The sequence below is a fragment of the Dendronephthya gigantea genome, unplaced genomic scaffold (genome assembly GCF_004324835.1).
Source record: "Dendronephthya gigantea isolate DGI-Jeju-01 unplaced genomic scaffold, DenGig_1.0 000021F, whole genome shotgun sequence".
NCBI lineage: Eukaryota > Metazoa > Cnidaria > Anthozoa > Malacalcyonacea > Nephtheidae > Dendronephthya > Dendronephthya gigantea.
Window position 1 is genome coordinate 1,566,826 of NW_021163031.1, and position 21,742 is coordinate 1,588,567.

At 36.4% G+C, this 21,742-nt stretch overlaps 4 protein-coding genes and 1 long non-coding RNA gene across 6 annotated transcripts; 2 read left to right on the top strand and 3 right to left on the bottom strand.

The window, feature by feature from the left end:
- Window positions 1-251: 251 nt before the first annotated feature.
- On the top strand, window positions 252-4,393 carry LOC114521996 (migration and invasion enhancer 1-like). The gene is made up of 4 exons (XM_028542587.1): window positions 252-526; window positions 3,100-3,200; window positions 3,437-3,513; window positions 3,870-4,393. The coding sequence occupies exons 1-4, from the start codon at window positions 468-470 to the stop codon at window positions 4,038-4,040; spliced, it is 408 nt and encodes a 135-aa protein (XP_028398388.1). The 5' UTR covers window positions 252-467; the 3' UTR covers window positions 4,041-4,393.
- A 783-nt stretch (window positions 4,394-5,176) lies between these two features.
- On the bottom strand, window positions 5,177-8,653 carry LOC114521725. Its single transcript, XM_028542250.1, has 3 exons — window positions 8,254-8,653; window positions 6,466-6,514; window positions 5,177-6,226 (listed from the first exon to the last, which is right to left on the bottom strand). The coding sequence occupies exons 1-3, from the start codon at window positions 8,317-8,319 to the stop codon at window positions 5,991-5,993; spliced, it is 351 nt and encodes a 116-aa protein (XP_028398051.1). The 5' UTR covers window positions 8,320-8,653; the 3' UTR covers window positions 5,177-5,990.
- Window positions 8,654-9,164: 511 nt separating this feature from the next.
- Window positions 9,165-18,347, top strand: LOC114521726. 2 transcript variants are annotated; one of them, XR_003686835.1, is made up of 4 exons: window positions 9,165-9,279; window positions 11,225-11,350; window positions 13,935-13,991; window positions 17,990-18,347. It is a non-coding gene; the product is annotated as an uncharacterized LOC114521726 (long non-coding RNA). The 2 variants fall into 2 exon arrangements; XR_003686836.1 differs by lacking the exon at window positions 13,935-13,991.
- LOC114521718 lies at window positions 10,321-14,564 on the bottom strand. Its single transcript, XM_028542241.1, has 4 exons — window positions 13,726-14,564; window positions 11,789-11,857; window positions 11,075-11,356; window positions 10,321-10,484 (listed from the first exon to the last, which is right to left on the bottom strand). Exons 1-4 carry the CDS (start codon window positions 13,900-13,902, stop codon window positions 10,341-10,343), a joined length of 672 nt encoding a protein of 223 aa, XP_028398042.1. The 5' UTR covers window positions 13,903-14,564; the 3' UTR covers window positions 10,321-10,340.
- On the bottom strand, window positions 14,830-18,865 carry LOC114521719. The gene is made up of 4 exons (XM_028542242.1): window positions 18,339-18,865; window positions 17,876-17,935; window positions 15,468-15,749; window positions 14,830-15,205 (listed from the first exon to the last, which is right to left on the bottom strand). The coding sequence occupies exons 1-4, from the start codon at window positions 18,510-18,512 to the stop codon at window positions 15,056-15,058; spliced, it is 666 nt and encodes a 221-aa protein (XP_028398043.1). The 5' UTR covers window positions 18,513-18,865; the 3' UTR covers window positions 14,830-15,055.
- Between the last annotated feature and the right edge of the window lie 2,877 nt (window positions 18,866-21,742).

A 21,742-nucleotide genomic window follows, 5' to 3' on the forward strand; every position in this document is an offset into this window, starting at 1 on the left:
TATACCCTACGATCCTCTAAATTCCCATTGTGGCTTGCTGAGGCGACAAATTACATGGATTATGTTATGCTTTGAGTAGATTATAGATGGGCTCGTTTTTTATGGAAGAAATCTTACTACGCTGATGGCTTTCGTGTATTTTAATTTGGTAAAATTCCAAAGACGATTGCGTTCGACATCGTGTCTGTCATCGGGCGTTCACTTATCCCAACAATTCAAACAATCTTCCATCTCGGTTTACAACAAGTTGATGACCCTCATTCTGCGTAAACCTCGTAAACACTACGGAGAATTTTTTCATCCTTTGTTTTGACTGGAGTAAACACTTAAAGAAGATTATTCTTTATTGCAAAGGCGTCCGGGAATACGTATACGCATTATTTCTCTATCGTTTTGGGAATTATTCTTGCCAATTTAGATATTTGAAAGAGATACGCACGCTAAGCAAATTCATTCAGCGTAACGGCATGTCTGGACGACACAGAAGGGTTTCAATCAGATCGGTTAATGTGACAGTCGAAATGGGGTGAGTTACTCAAATTCGATATTTTAAACGTTATACTCGTCTATGATTTGTATTTGAACAACTGGAATGATTCAACTGGAACGGTTGCGCGTCAGCTCGTAAACCTCGAAATAACGAGAAGCCTCTACTCATGCTGTTTCACTCATTTCCAGGTTCATTCAGTCTCAGACACAAATTTGTAACTAGAATACTACAAGTACTTGCATAGTGCATAATACATCTGAAAGGCATCGTATGTTTCAAACAATCTTGGTAAAAGAAGTACTGAATGCAATACTGTAATATCTGTGGGAATGGGTCATTGAATGCTGGGAGAGGCCACCACGCCTGTCTTAAATCGAACATAATTTGCTCATATTTTTTGTTTTGTACTGCCTCGTGTGCTACCGATTGTGAATTTTTGTACTATTTTAGCTTAGGATAATGCGTATCTTATGGTAAATACGGTAGGTGTACACCATATATGGTAAAAATGAAAAATGGCTTAAGAAATTCCAGAAAGAAGAAGCGCAATATTAACACAATATGCGTCCTCGTTTTGCGTGATTGTAGGAAATTGGGGGCAGCGATGTGCTGTGTTGCGCTATTCAGTGAATATATTTTTCCTGCTTGTGACACGGGATTTGTACTCTCTGTACGTAGTGTACTCTTGTTTTCCTGTTTAACAATTAACGTATTGTACACGCGTCTCAAAAAATGGCAAAAGCAAAGATAGTTGACAAACAAACGTTTTTAAAGCATGTAGTTTACGAGTGAAAACAAACGCCGTATGTTTTAGACTTGATGACTAGCAGATGCATTACATAAATAATAATGTATCTTTTACGTGAAACGTTGGTAGGTCGCTAAAACACCTGGCTGCTTTTTTAAAACGACTGTATCCATGCACACATCCAAGATTTCATTTCATTTGCGTATTCTAGGACATTTGTACGAAGTTGTAACAGCAAGCGAACTCCCCCGAGGTCCGGTTTCTTAACGAAGTATACCGTTCATACCGTTCAGTTTTGCGCGGCAATATATGATCACCGCATTAAAAATGCGTCACAGAAATAAATGGTTTTTCCATCAGGTCGTCAAAATGAACACGAGACCTACAATTGTTTACTTATACGTTAAGATTCTAATATTATATTGTTATTTTCTTAGAATATGAGATAGCGCAGTTTATCGAAATTTGATGAGTTGAAATATGAGGATATTCGACTTTGCGTGTCTGCATTTTTTTCCCTGCGTGCGTCCCCACGCTATATTTGACGGATATTAATTTCTTATGTTCATTGCAAAGATCCTGCTGAGTTTTAAATGATATTGCCCATTGCCTCGTTGGGTTTGATGTCTCGCAGGAATGCTAAGATAATCTTATCTTTTTCTCCTTAAATAGCGCTAGTCAGTGACATGTGATTATTTTATTTGTGGCAGTTGAGAGCATCAGTCTTATTGAATTATTAGCCTTCGATGCAAACCCGATTTCTACTAACGTCATAACGGACTGGATATAACATTTTTTGCCACAAAAAAAACTTAGCGCCGTTTTGGGCGAGGGCCTTTTGAAAAAGTCTTTTGTTGTTTGAAACTGATTAGTGAATTTAATAACTATTTAAAAATCAAAACTTCCTACAAAAGTACTCTTAATAATGTATTTATGTGCTTTCAATTCCAATCTTAAGTGTCAAGATGTTTTTGGTGTTTTTTAACATTGGTAACATTCTCGCGATGTGATGCATCCTTATATGTCCTGTGGCGATAATTAGAAAGATACCAATGGCAAGCTGTCATGATATGTTCTTAAATACTTTGGAAAATTAAATAAATCTAACTGGTTCTTATCAGTATCTAATAAGAAATATAATCCAGTCAGTCTTACGTGTGCACCTCGCGGACTCAGTGATAAATATCTCACTGTTATATGAACTTCGATTGGGGTAACTCAAAGACGAAAAATAATTGGCAACTTGCATTGTTTTGGCGCGTTGGTACATAATCATGATATAATGACATATTCCGAGGGGACGAATTATTCACGAAAATATGGTGTTACGCTGTGACTGTGTCGACTTTCATGCTATGTTACTGAATGTTCAGCCTTTTTGTTTTGTAAATTTGAGACATTTCATTTTAATTGCCTTTTTATTTAAATTTTCAGAATATAAGAACAAACACAATGTAACATAATATTGTAACACAATATACTGTAGCTGCACTGCTTTATTTTTAATTTAAACTTCCAAATTTGGGTGGTTATAAATTTTATTAAAATTCGCATAGCTACTACGATTGCACTATGCCTGGCAGGAGACAGCTGCATTATTTCACGACTCCATCTAAACATGTTTTATGGATTAACTTCATAGCTACATAGGCCGTCATACTATATCATATTTGCGCCTTTTGTGGTTCCTCAAACTACACTGCACTGGTTGTGATCAACTGTAGTTACTATTTTTTTAAAACCACATGTGAAAATAATATGAACATTATGCTGGGTTATGACATATTGCAAGTTTTGTAACCATCCTAGCCGTACTCGCTTTTTCATTCCCAGACCTCTGTGGGTCTATTCTAACATTTAGAAAGGACCAAGCCTTCAGACAATTGTATTCAGAACTGGTGTCTTGGATTCGAAAAGCAAGCCCAAAAGCAGAGGTGACAGGAGCAATTTCAGACGAAGAAGGTAGAATATTATTTCATTTGAGTAAAATTAAAACATGTAGGTGCCATTCAAGTATAGATTTTGTGAGAAAGTATGGACCAGAAATTCTAATTCTAATTCGTACCCATGTCACTATAAACTTTTAGCTCGATGGCTGCAAATGGTACAGGAATTAACCACAGTCATACAAATACATTACAACCATAACTCGATTAATTTTTGCAATAATTTGTGTAATATGGCACCTCTTGTTGCAGGTGCTTTTGAAATTCACTGTGAGGGGAAAGTTATATTCTCCAAATTAGCAAGACATGGATTTCCTGTGTTAAATGAAGTACGGATATCTTGCTTACTGTTAATATAGATTAGAAAAATGTCTGTGTATTGACTATTGATGACCCATAGATGGTGATCCTTAATTAGGCTCCTTCGTGAGAAGAAAATTATGAATTCACCATGTCATTTTACTTGATAAGACAACCTTGCCAGCTTTTATTTGCTCGTTGGTACGCTAGAAAATTGCAAAAGTTTTTCCGTTGTTGTTGTTCTTCCACGTTGTTACAATAGTTTCCGTTTAAAATAATCGAAAGTGCCCCCAAATAGTCGGATATTCGTCATCGCGAGGACGGCTAATTGTCTTCTTTTGTTCGTCACCAAGACGCCGTGACAATTTTATGCATATTTTCCAAGGTGGCCCAAGTGGTACGTTGCATTAGTGAAAGCAAGCCGTGGCAAGAAATCACGAAGATTAACCGCGCTAAATGTCGCTGCGGTCACGAAGATTGCATGTGTGGTATCAGTATCATGGTGAACAAGGCGTCGTGCCCCTGTGAATGTGATGGTGAATGCTCCGGCGTTTGAAACCGCTTTCATTTGCTGCAGATTGTTTCATCTTCGCTGCTTGTCATGCGAGAAATGTTGTATATGAACAGACAGAAGTTAAAGGATTGAGAATTTTATAGATTTGTGTGTGATAGAACTGTCAAGGGGGCCCCTTACTATTGTCAGTAAATTGGTCATTTCCAAATTGATACGTTTATTAACACTTTTTGTTGTTTTCATTTGAGACATTTTGTCAACTAGTTGTCAGTTAAGAGTAAACGGCTTCAGTAATCGTTTGACCCCATTTAGACCTTACTTCAAGTTTGTAAATTATATCAATTCTACGATAAGAAATTAATTCATAAATATATTCTAGCTGTGTTCTAATACACAAATTTTAAACAATCTGACTTTTATTTCCTCCCGAGAAGCTAAGCTAAATAAACTTTCTTATCTAAAAGTTTTTAAATGAAACGGTAAGTTTAAAGTTAAAAATACATCAAAACTGAGAACGGGTGGAAGTTTAGCCGGGGCCAGAGCTGGCGGTCCAAATTGATGCGACGTCGGTCAGCAGTACTTCAGCAATGTAACGTTGGCAAATCAGGTGACACCGTGACAAGTGAATTTGGTATAACAGGTGATCTTGATGTATCCAAATTTTAAGACGTTCCATCACGGCATCCCCCCGCTATGCTGTGTTCTCAGGAGAACGACACAGTCGATGAACGTCCTGATACCGAGCGCAGACTTATTTCATTTCGTATGCTTGTCGGCATTGACCCCAGTCTTAGTCGAGAGGATGGTACGATGCGGTCCATATTTATATCGGTGTTTTTGGGTGGTGTTAGTTTTCCATAGCAACCAAAAATAGTCTCAAAAATATCGCGCGCATTGTCTGTGGCTAGTGTGAGTCTATCCGTGCCATCGTAGTTCACGTTCAATTGTATACTGCGGTTTAGGAGCACGAGGTTACTAGCATGATGCGCGATATCCCACGAACCGAGCATGTGGAATTTTGGGGGAAATCCACGCGAGAGGTAAAGCCTCGAGGGAGAGATATGAAGTGTTGCTGATTTTCTGCCATTTTGGCTTGTGATTATACGAACTGGGTAGCTGACGACTAAAAATAAAGGAATTGTGTTATATGCAGTTTGAATAAAGGTAAGCATGGGGTACTTGTTCTTTGTGATTGTGAAATATGAAGGTCGCTGCTGTCAGCTAGTGGGAAATCATAGTACTGGAACCCCCATTTTCTGACAGCAAGCCAAAGTCGCAAATTTGTACTACACGGCTACAGTAACTATGTTCAATGCGCAGTATTAGCTGCTAAGTGAATCCTATTTTATTCATTTATAAAAATTTTCGAAATGAATTTAATAACGGCAGGAGAAGTAACAATGCGCTCTGATAATATATTCGACCTTATTGACCTCAGAGGAATTTGAACACGTGGTGATTGTTTTCTAGGGTTATAAAAACAATCACACAAAGTGAATTAAACTTATGAGTTCGATTTAATACGAATGGCTCAGTTAAGAACATAGCTAAGAGAATTTCTTGTTTTTAACGTATATGAGCAACTCAACCTTAACTCAACTCAACCCTAAAATCGTTATTAAATCTCTTGTTAGACACACTAATTTTAATTCACTTTTTGTGCTTATTTTGATATTATTGGAAACATATTTTCAAATCCTAGAAGCGTAATTAGTTTCACAGGCATTGAAATTCCAATTTATGATCTTGTGCATACAAATTATGGTATTTGCAGTTTTTTTATACACCCTGTAGTATTGTTCAAATGCACTGGCATGGTGGCATTCAGTTTAGTGTCACTAGGTTTCCGACTCAGTAGGAAACTGACTTGCTTTTTACTTTGCTTGCCTATTGCAAATACGGGAATTTTTTTATATTGTATTTGCTTCAAGATGAAGCAGCAATGGCCTGTCATCTTTGCAAAATAAAACTTTGTGTCTTTGTCCCAAGCTCTTACATACCTCTTAAATGCCTCCTCAGTCTTCCTTCCCACTCTTGCAGTGCATGCTGGTCATGATGTTCTAGTACCAGTCCTCTGCTCATGTGTTTATCAAATGCAATTGATGGCACTAGTGCCAGTCTCCCACTTCTAAAAGACCTGTCCGACATCAAGAGACATTTGTTGCAATCCAGTTCTTGATGGAATTTAATAGTTGACATATCTGTTGGTGACATCACTTCTAGCATTGCTAAAAATTAAAAAAATGTTGCTTCAGATAATAAACAGTTTTAGCAGGTAATCAATGACATTTCATTGGTTAAAATAGGTCAAGGAAATAGCACACTCTTAGAATTGATCAGTGGAATAATGCTTGCTTATCAGTGTAAAAATCTGATCAATCAGTGCACATAACATTTTCATAGTTTGACAGAAAATTACTCAAGAGTTTCACAATGAAATAGATAAATGTTGTGGAAAAAATGCTACCTTTGCCTTTATTTCCATTGCATTTGATTCTGACAATCCTTTCTTTTCTCTAAATTGCAAAAAGTTTTAAAATCAGAAATGTTTCAGAAAATATGATGTGATGAACAGCAGGCTACTGTATATAGCGTTGAATAACATAACTTATTACACTTTTACAGAATTAGTTATTGAGTTAAGCGTTAAATAACAATTAACAAAGTCTCATTGTTTTTAAATGTCTTAAAATAGACAATAACATTGCTTGAAGTTTCGATCTAAATTGAGTCTTTCATTCAAAGAGCTGGTGACATACAAACGATAAGTTTACTAACGAAGGCTCTTAGTTCGAAACGTCGAGAACTGTTTTTTGTTGCTAAATTTAGCACTGATTTCATTTGATAAGTTCATGTCTAACACTCCTTTCTGATAAATTTTGCCCTTTGACACCTAATGGCATTTATCGAAGATCATCGGAGGTCAGGTAAAGTCATAAACTATAAAGACATGCAAACGTCCAACGTGTGGGCTGGCGTGACATAAGATTTTACGTTTAATGTCCATCTGAAAGTGATGCTACGGCTGAACTTTCCGACCAAACAAGCGTAGAGACAGAGATAGGTTTTTCAGAAGGTTACGCTTTTTTCATGTTATCTTTGACTTGCGTTCCGGCGTTTTCAAATTGAACTTAATCAGGACCAATTATATTGTACAGTACAGTTAAGAACGACAATTACAGCATATTATTCATTCCAGCTTGTAATTTAAGTATATATAGAAATATCTTAATTTAATGATAGTGTATTTAATGATTATACAAGTATTGAAACTATGATCTCTTTCCTGCAATTATTTTTGATAAATTTTAATATATCTTCCGAGTTCCGCCCCCGGACGTAAACCTGCTCAATTTCTAGGCAACACTTTAAACAAAACTTTGTCAAACAACTTCAACTTTTATTTAACTAAGGTAAACTCGTTAGAGTTTTCAAATGATTGGAATAAAAAATATGTACACAATGACACAAAGGTCTTTTAGGAACTTTGAAATAAAAGTCATGGATTTGTTTTTAAAAGAATATAATATATATATATAGTCACAGATTTCTCTTTGTTTAATTCTGAGTTTTGCATAGTTTCAAAGGTTTCGAAAGTTTTCTGTTAATTTCATTTATCGATCAGTTTCGCTATTTTTAAGTGTGACACTGTCACTAGAGAATGGCATTTCGTATTTTGACATCATGATGGAGAAAACATTGAAACCAGCTGTGAAATCTGCATGAGTGATAGATAATTGGCAAACAAAAGTCATTATTTTCTGTGAGGTATTTGAAATTTAGCCAATTACGTTTTAGAAAACGATTATCCGCCGACATAATTTAATATTGCATGTAAGCGACTAATTTATAGCAGCAGTCTCCAAGTCTCCCCTTTAATGATTACGACTTACGAATTGTATCTTCTAGATCTAAGTGGCGACCATCTGATAATAGCAAGCTACCACTTGATCGCTCAAAATTAGAATGAAACGCAAAATTCGTTTTACAGTTACAAAATTAACCTATATATATACATCGTTCCGTTGGTTGATATTGGTAGTATTACCGCCGGAGTGAAGAGTTTTCGTCGTTGGACTACTGTAGTTGTATGTCAAAACAGTATACGTAAAGATTTAGTTATAGAGTTTTTATAATTATGTAACTGTCCTTCATGAAACGTTTTTGTTATAACTAGCTATATATCTAAGCTGTAATTGAATATATACCAATGTAACTACACTCATCGTCATTTATGTATCTGATTTAACCTTACCTTCTTCACCAAATACCCGGATTTTTCTTTTATCCAAAACGTATCAGCAACCAATCCTTCCAACATACTTCAAACTTTAATATTATCGAATCAAACGTTGCTGAGATCTGAGTTCGCAGATCAGGTTTGAAAGTGGATGGATAATATACTCTGTCAATATAAGTTTTATAAACGTTCAAATTTCTGTCCAATCTGATGTCTGTCGTTGCAAATTTTGATTACCCAACTGATAGCTTGTTTCTATATATTTTGATTGTGGAATTTTTTCAGTCCTTTATATATACAAAGTTCTTTCAAATTTCTCAAGTGTATATATTCCGACAAGTGACGCGAAATGAAAATGGGCGGTCCTAAATTTCGTCGATTATTTCCGATTGCCTTTGAGTTTAGAGGACGCGATTACGAAACAAAATTTGCTTTGCTATGGAGCTTTTCGAGTCTTTTTTGCGTTATTTTTAGCATTATATTCCAGGGGCTATAGTTCCCCATAACCTTCATTGCTTTATAGTAAGAAAGAAATGAAACTCGAGTACCCGTGGTGATATACCATCTGACAATTAATATGGAAAAATCTTTTTTATTACAGTAGCAAAGGAAGTGTATTGTTCAAATGAAGTTACTCTAAAGTTAGTGATGAATATTTGCGAATATCGTATAGGAAATACAACTGAATTATAGAATTGCGTTCAATATACCACTGTTCTCCCACCCATCAACATTAAGCTAACTGAAATTGATTATTAACTTTAAGTTATAGCTATATACATAGGTCTTCCAAGCAGTCCAATGTAACAAGTTTATAATGTTAGGTCACTGCAGATATTAAAACCGCCATGTTATCAGAATGATCCCTCATTTGCTTTTACAAGACGAGCATTAATTATGGTAATTACCTCTCCCTAGTTGTTTCATGGACTCCAAAAGTAGAGGCAAACCCTTTGAACACAACCATCCGGGTTTAGCCAGCGTTAGCCCGATAAAACTTCAGCAGGTTTAATTAGGAGTCACTAACAACAAACTCCGAAGGTATTTATTATTATTAATAAAAGCTCATGCAACAACGCTAGCCTCGCGTCAACTAATAAAGATTAAAAAGCTAGAGTTAAAAAATGAAATCTGCAGAGATCGACAGGCATGTTTCGCACGTTTTTTTGTCCGGCATTTTAGGTATATGACATTGGGCCAAAAATAATTAAATAACTAAATTAACAGTGCTCCAGTTTACAGTTCTGAAACAATATTGTTAATTACTAAAATGTCTTATAACAACTGCCTAGAATGGACAAAAACTCTTGACCCTTTTAGGGGAAACCTAAGGGCTCATTCGTGCAAAAATTGTAGCCTATTGAATTATGTGAAGTGGTTTAGTAAGCCGCACTACAGGTTCGCGACAGTGGCGTAGCCAAGTGGGGAGGGGGGCAAGGGGGGGCTTTGCCCCCCAATGGTCTTTAAAACCGTTCTCATGAACTGTTTAAATCCAGCGAAATATGAGGGAGGGGGGATCAAGTTAGGTAAGCAACGAGTAATCAGTAAATCTAAAGAGTTTTTCACGTGTATTGCCTTCATTGTTCTAATGTAATAATGACAGAATTTTGTGATTTGTAACCTTACGATTACTTTTAAAAGCTCGTATCAGAATGCGAGAAATGGTGTTTCCAAGCCTTAGAAATCCAAAATTTTCCCGGACCCCCCTAGATGGTTTGTGGCTTCCCCACTCACTGGTCGCCCCCTCAAATTTTCTACCCTGGCTACGACTCCGCGATATAACTATATACATCTAGATGTCCCGGAACACGTGATTCACAGTATAGTTGGGAAAATTCAAATATAGTTTCTCTACAAGAAAACATTAAAATGACATTTAATGACATTCAATTAAAACCAGTAAAAACAATATAATGACGGTTTTTAAACCAATAAAAACCAGTAAAAACAATATAATGACAGTTTTTAAACCAATAAAAACCAGTAAAAACAATATAATGACAGTTTTTAAACCAATAAAAACCAGTAAAAACAATATAATGACGGTTTTTAAACCAATAATAACCAGTAAATTGAGTAAAAACAATTTTTAATGACAGTTTTTAAACCGCCTGCAGTGAAACTTGGTCGACACTCTGAACTTCTGATATTTGTGTTTCTTCACCCTGACTTTCATCATTTACAGAGAATCTTTCATATCTCCCGTCCATACGCATGGAGTGTTTCCAGTTTCGAGTTTCGACTCTCTACAAGAAAAGAACTTTCGCATTAAGTGATAAAAATTCTTTAAAGAAGGAAAAAAGTTACAACTTTACCTGATCAAAAAAACAAGAACCTTCGATGGCAGATCAGTTTAGAGTTTGTCAAAATAGTTCACATTTGGATTAATTAACTTATAAAAGATACCTTTAAAATAGATGCATTGGTATATATACACTATAAAACAGTAAACGATTTAAAATTGGTTACCTAAGATTCATTTATTGCACCATTATTTTATTTCTTAAGTAAAAACTTGGTTCTAAAAGTCTTTAAGAACCAATAGCATCGTTATTAAAGTGCTTTGAAGTTTGAATTGAGTCTAAAAATGTGCTGCAATAATTTATTTTGACTATAATGCTATAAAGACGCTTCGTGAAACTTATATACACACTTAGGCATATATAATTATATAAAATACAATTTATAAATTGTATTATATTAGAACATTGATTATAGGGTTAATCGTATGTGAACGATCATATTCTTGAACATTCTGTATTTATCAAGCTACATTATATTGAAAATGAAGCACTTCTTGAAAAATCGAGCACGAATCACATAGCTAATTGCTTACCAAAATGGTAAAAAGCATCCATTCTGTATAGATAGCAAAAAGAACAATTATTGATGTAACCAACACAATATCAGCAGTGAATAGCATCACATAAAACATTTTGTCCGCCTTTCTTAACACTTCACAAAATTCTTTGAATCTTGGGTGTAGGTCGTCGTTATGTTTTTGGCAGCGCTCTCCATCGACAAGGGCATGCGAATATCCATTATCAGTTGTCTCTTCAACTATTACACCCAGCGCAGTAACCATAACAACAAGAGTGCAACATGTCCGCAGGTAGTACTTTGTGGAAAAAAATAAAAGTTCAATTTATTTTCACTGCAACAAGAAGCGCATTTATTGTCAGTGTCACCCTCTTTTGAACCATGCAGGTAATGCCAGTCATATGCCTGCTCTTTTGCCACGATAAAGCCTAGTGCGATTAAGCCTGGTATACTGGTGGTGTTAGGCCATCAGTATTGCTCTTATGTTTGCAAGATCGACTTGATAACCTTCAGCTTAATATTGAACTATTGTTCTATTTATTTGCACTTGCAACTTCTGCTGCGAGTTTCGGTGCGATTTTCTCCTTTTGACGGATGGAAACGAACAAAAAGTTAGCTATGAATGCTTATATGGTATCCTTATTTGTACATCCGTAACTTATATTCACTCAGTCGCATCTATAAAAAGGAGATAATCGCGCATAAAATCGTAAAAGTAGGTTTGACTTACCAACAATTCGAGATAATGTTTGAAATGTTTGGTTACGGAGATTAGAATTACAATGCCGGTCAGGAAAGTCTATAAAAAGGATAGTTAGCTTTTGATTGATGAAAAACAACCTTGCTTTGGTATTATTTTTTAAAAATTATCAAGAGGAGATTTTTTATTATGTCACGTATTTTTGCGGGAAAACGCTCAAAACCTAAAATCTTTTCGGCGTACTACTCAAAATCCATTTATTTTACCGTTATTCTTTAGATTATGTTGTGAACTAAGTTTTGAACTGTATTTGGTGAATGCCAAACACTAAACAAAGGAGTTATTACATGATATAATGCGGCGGCTGTCAACAATGTTATAATGTCTACGCCAATGTAACTGAAATGAAACTGAAATGAATACAAAAGAAGCTTCGATTCAAGTGTCATTTTCTTCTCGGCGTATCCCGAAAAATCTTTTCATTTTCACAATATTTTGAGATTATACAGTAAACATACTTTGTGGATGCTTTTCAGGTTCAAAAATTTTAGTGCTGTTGCATGAAGATATAACTGAGGTTTTGAGCATATATTACGCGACATAGAAAAATATCTCCTCTTAAAAGTATTACTTTTGCTTTATATGCATTTGGCTACGCCATTATTATTGGTGGGTTTCACTGAGCGTTTTCATAGTGGTTTAAGTGGGGTCAATGTCAATTGTCTGGACGCTTATGCTGCACTGAAGTGAGCAAATGGCAAGAAATTGAACAATTAACTCACTCTGATTAATTTGTCTCGTTTTCAAGCTGACCCCCCTGGAATTATGACGTCACATGATACCCAAGAGCTAAATTAAACAGCGTCGGGGCTTCTTTAAACTGAAGACAAACCTTTTTAAAAACGAATTGACGTAAAAACGAAAAAACGTAGTCTAAGACTACGTTTACACTACTCCGGATCGGTCTGAAAACGGTGCAAAAAAGTATCAAAACGGGGTTGCGTTTACACTGCACCGGAGCGGATTTGTTCGAAAACGTCACCTTTGCCGTAGCGACACGACCACACTTTCTAAACGTGGTCGAACGAAAACGGAGCGCTACATGGCGTTGTGTAAACACTACACCGTTAATATTTCGCTACACTTTAGATACCACTCCGCCACAATGCCTGGCGTGTTGTTGCCGTAATTCAATATAGCGAACAACTTTCCAACAATTTATCAACAAGCACCTTTCTCGCTATCGGCGTTATATTTTCATTGTTTTTGCGACCCACGACTACAGATATAAACGTCAAGCAATGACAGCAATGTTTCAAAAAGAAATGCCGCAATTTCCCGCGAACAACTTACGGATGTTGACAGCGAAGAACGCTATTGTGTAAACGCTAACGAAACTGTATCGGAATTGAAACGGAGCAGTGTAAACGCAGTCAAATTCTGCCGTCACTTTCTCGCTCTGGAGTTGTGTAAACGTAGTCTAAGTTTACAAGTGACCAAGTTTACAAGTGACCACTTCATAAGGCAGGCGCACGTATTTATCCCTATAGACTATAATGTCTAAAATTATTGCTTGATCCCCGCTTGTTTGTGAGGCTTATCCACTATTAATCGCACAGCCGCCTGACAAATTGGCTTACCGTATGTGTACACAAACGATTTGTTACATTTTCAACTACTGTACTACTTTACTTCTTGAAATACGATGTGCTGTGATTGCTTTCTGAGGCTACGTTCACACATCGTCCAGTTTCCTCGTGTGAACACGTAGAACCCGTCAAATTTTCATTCGTTATCACCGCGTGAACACATGAAACGAACGAATTCGAGCACGGTTCAAAATTTGCCCCCGGCCCCGTGTGAACGTAGTCTGAGATTCTGAATGACTAACAACGTTTAAGTTCGCTATGCCTTTAAAATGAATATGTGTTACACCATCACGTTCTTATCGTCACGGTTTAACTTACTGGTATTGCTGCCCAGTATTCGCAATGGTTTCTTCCCAGCGGAGAACTAAATTCGTAGCTTTTCAACCACTCTTCCACCAAATAACTGGATGCAAATAATATAATACCGGAACATGTTAATACCAAGCCCGCTAGACCAATGATTAATTGTATTCTCGATCGTAGCTTCGATGCCATCGCAACACTGAATGGTAGCTACTCTGTTTTAGTTTGATGATCAACAGTGCAATATTTCAAACTGTTATTGCGATGAAGATTTTAATAAAGTATGTTCATTTATGCATTTATCCCGACATGCAATATATAGAATATTTCCATAATGCTGATTAAATCCGTTGAAATCGTATTGTATTTAAATTTTTTACCTCCGGCGTTGAGAGAGCTGTGGATGCACGTAGCATATTATGGCGCTATGTTAGGTTGAAAACTTAAAAATAACATCGAAAAGCGACAAGAAGAAATGATTATTAATGATTATTTATGCTAGCAAATGCCAAAAGTGCGAAGGCATTGCTTCTTCGCAGTCTCGCAGACATATTTATCTCACAGTCTAACGCACACAAGGTACAACCAATATACAAATATATTTTTAAACCAGACTACAATAGGAATTATAATACCTCAATGATATACAATCGTTTAAGGAGCGAAAATACGTGACACTCTGAGAGGGAGTGTTTGAGAGCGGGCACAGGAAGTGCATCACTGCGGTCAGAATGATTTGATGACATATTCATCGTTCATATGTGCCAAAAATATCAGAAAAACAAGTACGATCGTATAGGGACCAGGAACTGCGTAACCGAGTTTAATTTCTGAACTGCATTGTATTTATGACAATGGAGAGGACAATGTATTTCTAATCGTTTGCGTTTACTTATATATAGGCTGAATATTAATGATATGTATATATTATTTGCTGCAAATATATCAAGAATTGCTTGTAACTTGCTTCAAAGGTCAAAAATAAAAATTCGAACTCCGTCAATCGATGCGGAATATTGCTTAGAATAATTGTGCCAAGTTTCATTCCGATCAAACAAGTAATGCTAGAGCGTTAGGGTTTTTTTAAAGAGCGTCGCTCCCTAACAAGAAGAAGAAGAAGATTAGCAGCGGTTAGGGACCAGTTCCTGGTCCAAAAAGAAACTCTGAAATGCTTTTTTTTTTAATTTTTTCTCATGAATAGCACTTTTGCTATTGCTTATTACGCTTGGACCTACATTATAGCTATTTAATTAGTGTTATACATGTATGACGGTACAATATTTAACGAGCAAAGTAGATCAATGCATGTATATAATAATAGTTCGTTCTGATTTGGAGAGTATTTTCAAACTGGTCCCAGGGGCATTCCGCCACCCTCGTAACGAGCATTCCATATTGGTTGTTCCAGCCCGTCTGGTGCGCAAAATCTTGTGTAATCTGTGTGAGGATGTGCGTGGCTATCCATGGACTCCAAATATTCTCTGTAGGAAGATTTCTACCAAAAAGAAAAGACAAGTCACGTTCATCCCCACAGTTGGGTCTCGCTGCAGCTTTGATAATTACTATAGGCCTTGCCAGCAGAAAACTGACGAGATTTTATTAAAGCCTCTTACAGACGAGCAATTTTTCTATGACAAGTTTTTATGTGACAAGTTTTAATTGTTCGTCTGTACGCCCAACTTTGACAACTTCTTTAAAAAGTTGTGGAAAACCTGCTCGTCTGTAAGAGGCTTAACTTGTACCAAAACCTAACCTACCATTGCCACGAACAGGATCCAGTCAGCAAACAAAGCGAAAAGAACAGTTATACACAAAACAATCGCAATAGCTGACGTGAACAGCATAATATTGTACCAGGAATGGGCGGACCTGAGTGTATCACATTTTTCAACCATATTAAAGATATCTAATTCGTCTATATCTTTGCAAATCATTCCGTCGATCATAGAGCGTACAGTGGCGCTTTCTGATGATTCTTCCACAATCACGATCAGTGATAAAACCATTGTTGTCAGGACACAACATGTACTTGCGTATTTCTAAATCAGAAAAGGAAATAATTATAAGTACTCGTATAGAGTTGTCGACGAAATTTTTGTCTATTTAGGCTGAGATTTTAGGGCCACTAGTTCATCGGAAATTTTAATGTTAAGGCTGCTTTCCAGTTACGCGTTTTTCATACGCACGTAAAAGTCTAAATCCTTATACATGTTACCTTTGAAAAAAGTGAATAACTCGAAGGAACTTAGTTTTCTGCATATTTTAGTATGCATTAGTTGACCTAGATGTTAAATAATAAAAATTTAAAAGCATTTCAAATTTTCCGTGCGTGTACGTGCGTATAAAAAACGCGTAAGTGGAAAGCAGCCCTTACTGTCAAGTGTTTATACCCTAATAAATCGCTTACTTACTGACTAGGTCACGTCTAACAAGAATACTTTTAACTCAAATGTTTACTCAGAATATAATCGGCATGCGTTGTATTTTGGGGGCCATAACCGCCATATACAGTAATGCCGGGTGACAACCCGTCATGCTTTGCACGATAAGACGTTTACAACACAGCTGTTGATGATTTTGTGGTGCTTCTGCATTATTTAAAAACACCAGTAGTTGTGTTTTTCATATATATAAACACTCATTAAAGATGCATTTCTTTTGAATCTTCATGAAATATTAAATTATGAGTTATGAAGGTTATAATATACACAGCACGTTCAGTATAACCTGATCTGCACTTGTCCTAGAAATGATAATATTATTTCTGATATATAGACACAGACACGTACTGATTCACTAGGAACCACAGACGATCGGAATCCCCAGCTCTAACTAGTTACTTCCCAGTACACCCAGTTCGCCATATATCGTTTCGCGCAATCTGACATGAAATCATTACAACAAATTTCACGTAATGAATTACAAAGAATATGGCCAATTATGACATTAATTAGGACACCATGCAGCCTATAAGCTTGCAAGTGTGAATAATTTTAGCTGCGTGACACGGATGATGTCACCCCGAGTGTAACCAACTGAGCTATCGAAACAGGGAACTTGAATCTGTTTCCAACTACTAGAACGTGACCTTGCAGGTCAGGTATTGTAGAGCATTGGTGAAGTGTGACTAAAGGTCACAGTTTTGAGTTTTCATTCCCACCGCGGTAAAATACTTTCAGCTTTTGCGATGTGGTCTGAGAGAATGCAAATTTGCGATATGCAATATATAGGCAACCTTTCTGAAAATAGTTTAATGGTCTAGCTCTGCGATACCGGAGGAATTCAGCCGGTCCCCCGTAGTATTCAAAAAACCCTTTCATAGTTTTTTCCACCATCTTTTGGGGGTGCAAAGACTAAAGATGATTTTCACGTGACGTCTAGGGCCAGACTAGTTTCTCTAGCTAAAGTTTATCAGTTTATAAAACAGATTTGTTTTCAAATATTCACCTGGGGCCTGTTGTATCAAGCCCGTTTAACTAAATCGGTGGATAAGTCAAAATTAAATAACACTCTTACAACTCTCTCGAATGAATCAACTTGAGTATTATCACGGTATTATGCACTGAATATGTAGTTGAAAACAGTATCTTTGTGTTAAGGTAAAAAGTATTTAGTTCGCTTGTTGAATAAAACGGCGGACTTGTTTTCTATTTTGAAATTAGAACTTATCCACCGTTTAAAGCCCCGTTTAAACTACAGTCAATTTATCGACACGGCACGGCTAAAATGGGTACCCGTGCCCAATTTTACTGGTGGTCAGGCTACCAAAACAAAGGCCGGGCACGGATGAAATGGGCACGGTAACCCATTTTAGCCGTGCCGTGCCAATAAATCGAGTGTAGTGTAAACGGGGCTTCAGCTAAGCGCCCCCTGCATGGGGTTAGTTGTATAAAAGGCTAGTTAACTTTTAACTGCAGTTAGTGACAGAATTGGCCAATCAGAGTCGTGAATGCAATGCAGTGCAAAATGTAGTTTTATACAACCGGCCCCAGTGTAACTTGTGAGATAAATGGAAACCAATAACGGAAATTTTAATAGAAGCGCGTTCATGCATGGTACCCATTACTAGTGTATCACTCATGTTTTCGTTATTGGTTCCTGCATTGTTTTTTCACCCCTTGGAAGATTGAGAAAAATAGATAAAAATGTCGACTATTGAATTTACCAAAATACGATAGCGTGTAACACAGGCTGTTGGAAGAAGCATGATTCCAGTAACGATTATCTAAAACGACAGAATTATATGAGAATCTCATTTTATGGCTTCTTGTATTGATAGAGGCTACCAAAATTGATTCCCTGGACTGGTCAACTATGCAAGAAAGTAATTTCTGAAGGCGTGATGTGTGGGTGGGAGAGGTTAGTTCAAATCTTATAAAAATACTCTATTGCTACATTAATTTTTATTTGTCAGTTGGTCGCTTATGATAATGCATGTGTGAGTCAGTGTGGGCTTATTTCAAACTAAAAGATAGCGCGCAACCCGTATATATGATTTCAGATCAGTGATCTTATGTCTTTTGCGTTCGTGTCCTTCGTTGTATTAAAAGGGATTGGGGACGAATGGTAGCTTGCACTGAAACTATCTTTTGCTATTGATTTTAATGCTCAATTTGTACTACACTTACCGGTATTCCAGCCCAATACTGACAGCTGGTCTCGAATCCTGAGAATAATCCGATGTCCTTCAATAGATTTGCTATCATAATTCCGGATGCTAATAACAGAACTCCCATTGTGAGTATACCCAAGCCTGCTAAACAAACGGTCACCCGTATTGCTGTTTGGACATTGTTTGCCATCTTCAAGAAAAGTTTTGTTTCTTGAGTAATCCGAAAGTCTCTGATGCAAAGTTGTTGTGCTTTCGAAATATTGACCGCTATAGCAACTGTTTATGCTACTTTATATATTACGCGCTCGTTAATAGCAAGTTTTTAAGAGTTGTTATTTTTAAATTAATGCATAAACACTGGTATGGTAACCGCAACTCGCAATTGATTCTCGAATGCCAAATTAGGATGGTCACCTGCTTATGCGTTGAAGCACTGTTACATGCACGATGCAATTTTTTCATGCAATTGCAACATGTCTTGCATTACCGTATAGTTGGACGAGTCATAGACGTTTTGGAAGGAAAACTTCGGCAAAGAATCGATGCCCTTCTGCACCAAATAACACAAAAAGTGCAGGGTCTTCTGTAAATACCGTTCAATATGCCAGCTACGGAAAGGCCAAAATCGTGGCAACACAAGTTGTATCAAGTGATGTAGGACTGAATCTATTTTGTGCAACGCTTGATGAAACCTTTCTCACAATGGCATCGCAGAGCCATCGTTGCAGAGAAATACTATCCACGTTGATAGTGTGTCAACCCTTGGTACGAACAAGGCTGTTCACAAGAAACATTTTTCTCGAACAGAAGTAGCTAATATTATTGACAGTCTTCAAATTGGAAAGTTCAAATTTTAAGCCTTTTTTCCTTCAAGTTTTACATCCGCTTGTTACGGTATTAAAAATTCTCAACGCAAAAAATATTAATATTTAGGATAAAAACACAGGATAAAAACACTTCAGTAATAAATTACTGCTATCAACGTGCGTCTTATTTCTTTCATTATAAAACAACGGTATCTTTAAAAACATGCAGACTAAGGGAAAAAACCTAATTTACATAAATACATTACTAAAGGATATAATCTAGGGAAGCTATGGATGTATACTGTGAGATTTCAGTGAAAATGTGTCAATATGAACCTTGAACTCGTTTTTGGTTGTAGTTTTACCTTTCTAGAAACATTTAAGTGAACAACTAATGATTCTTACTTGGCAAATTAAAGCAATTTTATATAAAGCCAACCCCACACTTGACGTCATCATAACGAAAGTTGATAAGTTAAGTATTAATCCAGTATTGTCCAGTATAAAGGATCACGAGTTGACGTCGATGCAGGACATATAATGGAAATTTTAGGGCCGGGTGGGACAATCTAATTACACAACTCCAAATTCATAAAGCGTTGATGGTTTATAAGTCTACACATGCACGGTCTCACTCCTGAATATATCTACATTCCAAATTTATAAATCGTAACGATGTAACTAACTATTCACTCAGAGACTCTGTGAACAAGCTTGCTGTTCCATTACCCCGCACCAATTATCTTAAAAACAGCTTTAGTTATAGCTTTAGTTATAATAGCTGGGGCGGTCTTGTGGAACAGCCTACCTACTAATATCAGACAAGCAGAATCCCTAAATGAATTTCAAAGATTGTTGAAACGTCATATTCGATAAACACGGCATTCATGGAAAACAGGTTCATTTGTATTTGTATTATATATTTTAGTGTGTATATATTTATAGTTTAATTGCGTGTAGCTCCAATTTGTAATCCTGATGAATCCACCGTGGATAAATAAAGTTCAGGGGCCGGTTGTACGACGGCTTGATAGCGCGCTATGCACCGGATAGTGATTTTTTCAAGATTCCCAAATATGCTTGAAAAGTATAATAAAATTTTAGCTTTGGAAGCAACAATTATTAAAGAGGATCCTCAATTTAGGAATACTAAGATTTAATTAATGTTTCAGCCAACAACAGGCGATTTTAGAGCGATTGAAAAATTCACTATCCGGTGGATATCTGCATGGCTTTTATACAACCGGCCCCTGTTCAGTTCATCTAACAGTAATAGCTACGAATAATAAAATATCATCTCTGTCTGTTTGAAACATTATGTTACAAACACGTTTAACCTTTAGCACGTTTAACCTATTACTTTTTATAAAATGACTATCGCTTTTACACTATCGCTTTTATAAACTGACTAATTGACTATCGCTGAAGTTGTAACTATACATCTTAGGGAAGGACGTCTTTCCTATATCACAGCTTCAAACATAACTCGAGCTTGCCCCATGCTGCTCAAGATCTTTCTGGTCACTGATATATTATTTTAAAGCTGGTGCAATCCCTGTGTATTGTAGTGCGTGGTTAAACATCTATACTGGATTCGGATCTTGTTGAGTATTAGACAAATGTTGCATATTATAACATCCTGTTTGATATGCTGCAGGAAGGTGGTGCGCCAACTCGGAACTATAATATGATGATCTCTAGAAATGTTTTAAAAATATATTGTGATCTAAACGTGAATGATACCATATTTTGAATATATGCTATATAAAAAAATATTATATATTACGTGCACATGCATAGTTCAGTGATGTTTTAGAAAGATAACGTAAATTGAATTAGCTGAATTATAACCGTTAATCGATTTAGCTGCATGTATACACTTCCAAACAGCAAATTGAAGGATATGTCGATATAGAGCTGTTAAACATTTCAAAACAACTCCCTATTTTCTCCATTCGTATTCATATATTAATCATTGTACTTTATCGCGTCTTCTATGAAATCTAACGTCATAGTAGAAGGCTAGAGGTTAATACGGAAGACATGAAGGCCCCTTGCGCGCTATAAGCATTTGCCTCAGGAGAATGTTTAACCACAGGTTTTTATAAACGACCACCGGTTTCACAAGTCAAAATGACAATGATATAAAGGTCACTGATATGAGATAGGATCATCTAAACAATATAATTCTTACCGGAGCGACAAATAAGAACCAGTCGCTAAACAATATCATCGCCACAAATGAGCACAATACAAAAACAATATCTGCCGCAAATACCATGATGTAATACCAGGGAGCTGCCTCCTTAAATTTTAAACAATCTGCCTTCAATTCGTGTAGCCTTTTTTCGTTATATTCTTTTTCCAACCATTCCTTGCACAAATAACCGTCACGGCTATGGTAATGTAAGGCTGACGCTTTTGCGGATTCCTCCATGATGACACCCAGTGTTAATACCATCGTAATGAGAACAGCACATAGACTGATGTATTTCTAGGAAAGTATTTAAAATCGATGGAAGTTTATTGATGTCTCATTAAGGTTGAATATAACTTTAATATTCGAGTATACCATATTCCGGTATATTCAACCATGGTCGAGGAGTATACTCAA

What these genes read in the sequence shown, in the direction of transcription:
- LOC114521996 (XM_028542587.1), top strand. Translation starts at nt 468, where the DNA reads ATGTCTGGACGACACAGAAGGGTTTCAATCAGATCGGTTAATGTGACA. An exon ending in AATGTGACAGTCGAAATGGG is followed by an intron (nt 527 to 3,099) that starts GTGAGTTACTCA and finishes TCTAACATTTAG; the next exon opens with AAAGGACCAAGCCTTCAGAC. An exon ending in GATTTCCTGTGTTAAATGAA is followed by an intron (nt 3,514 to 3,869) that starts GTACGGATATCT and finishes ATATTTTCCAAG; the next exon opens with GTGGCCCAAGTGGTACGTTG.
- LOC114521725 (XM_028542250.1), bottom strand. Translation starts at nt 8,319, where the DNA reads ATGTTGGAAGGATTGGTTGCTGATACGTTTTGGATAAAAGAAAAATCC. An exon ending in CCGGGTATTTGGTGAAGAAG is followed by an intron (nt 6,515 to 8,253) that starts GTAAGGTTAAAT and finishes TTTGCAATTTAG; the next exon opens with AGAAAAGAAAGGATTGTCAG. An exon ending in CAATGGAAATAAAGGCAAAG is followed by an intron (nt 6,227 to 6,465) that starts GTAGCATTTTTT and finishes TTTAATTTTTAG; the next exon opens with CAATGCTAGAAGTGATGTCA.
- LOC114521719 (XM_028542242.1), bottom strand. Translation starts at nt 18,512, where the DNA reads ATGGCAAACAATGTCCAAACAGCAATACGGGTGACCGTTTGTTTAGCA. An exon ending in AGTATTGGGCTGGAATACCG is followed by an intron (nt 17,936 to 18,338) that starts GTAAGTGTAGTA and finishes CTGTCGTTTTAG; the next exon opens with ATAATCGTTACTGGAATCAT. An exon ending in TTACACGCTATCGTATTTTG is followed by an intron (nt 15,750 to 17,875) that starts GTAAATTCAATA and finishes TTTCTGATTTAG; the next exon opens with AAATACGCAAGTACATGTTG.
- LOC114521718 (XM_028542241.1), bottom strand. Translation starts at nt 13,902, where the DNA reads ATGGCATCGAAGCTACGATCGAGAATACAATTAATCATTGGTCTAGCG. An exon ending in AATACTGGGCAGCAATACCA is followed by an intron (nt 11,858 to 13,725) that starts GTAAGTTAAACC and finishes TCCTTTTTATAG; the next exon opens with ACTTTCCTGACCGGCATTGT. An exon ending in AACATTATCTCGAATTGTTG is followed by an intron (nt 11,357 to 11,788) that starts GTAAGTCAAACC and finishes TTTTCCACAAAG; the next exon opens with TACTACCTGCGGACATGTTG.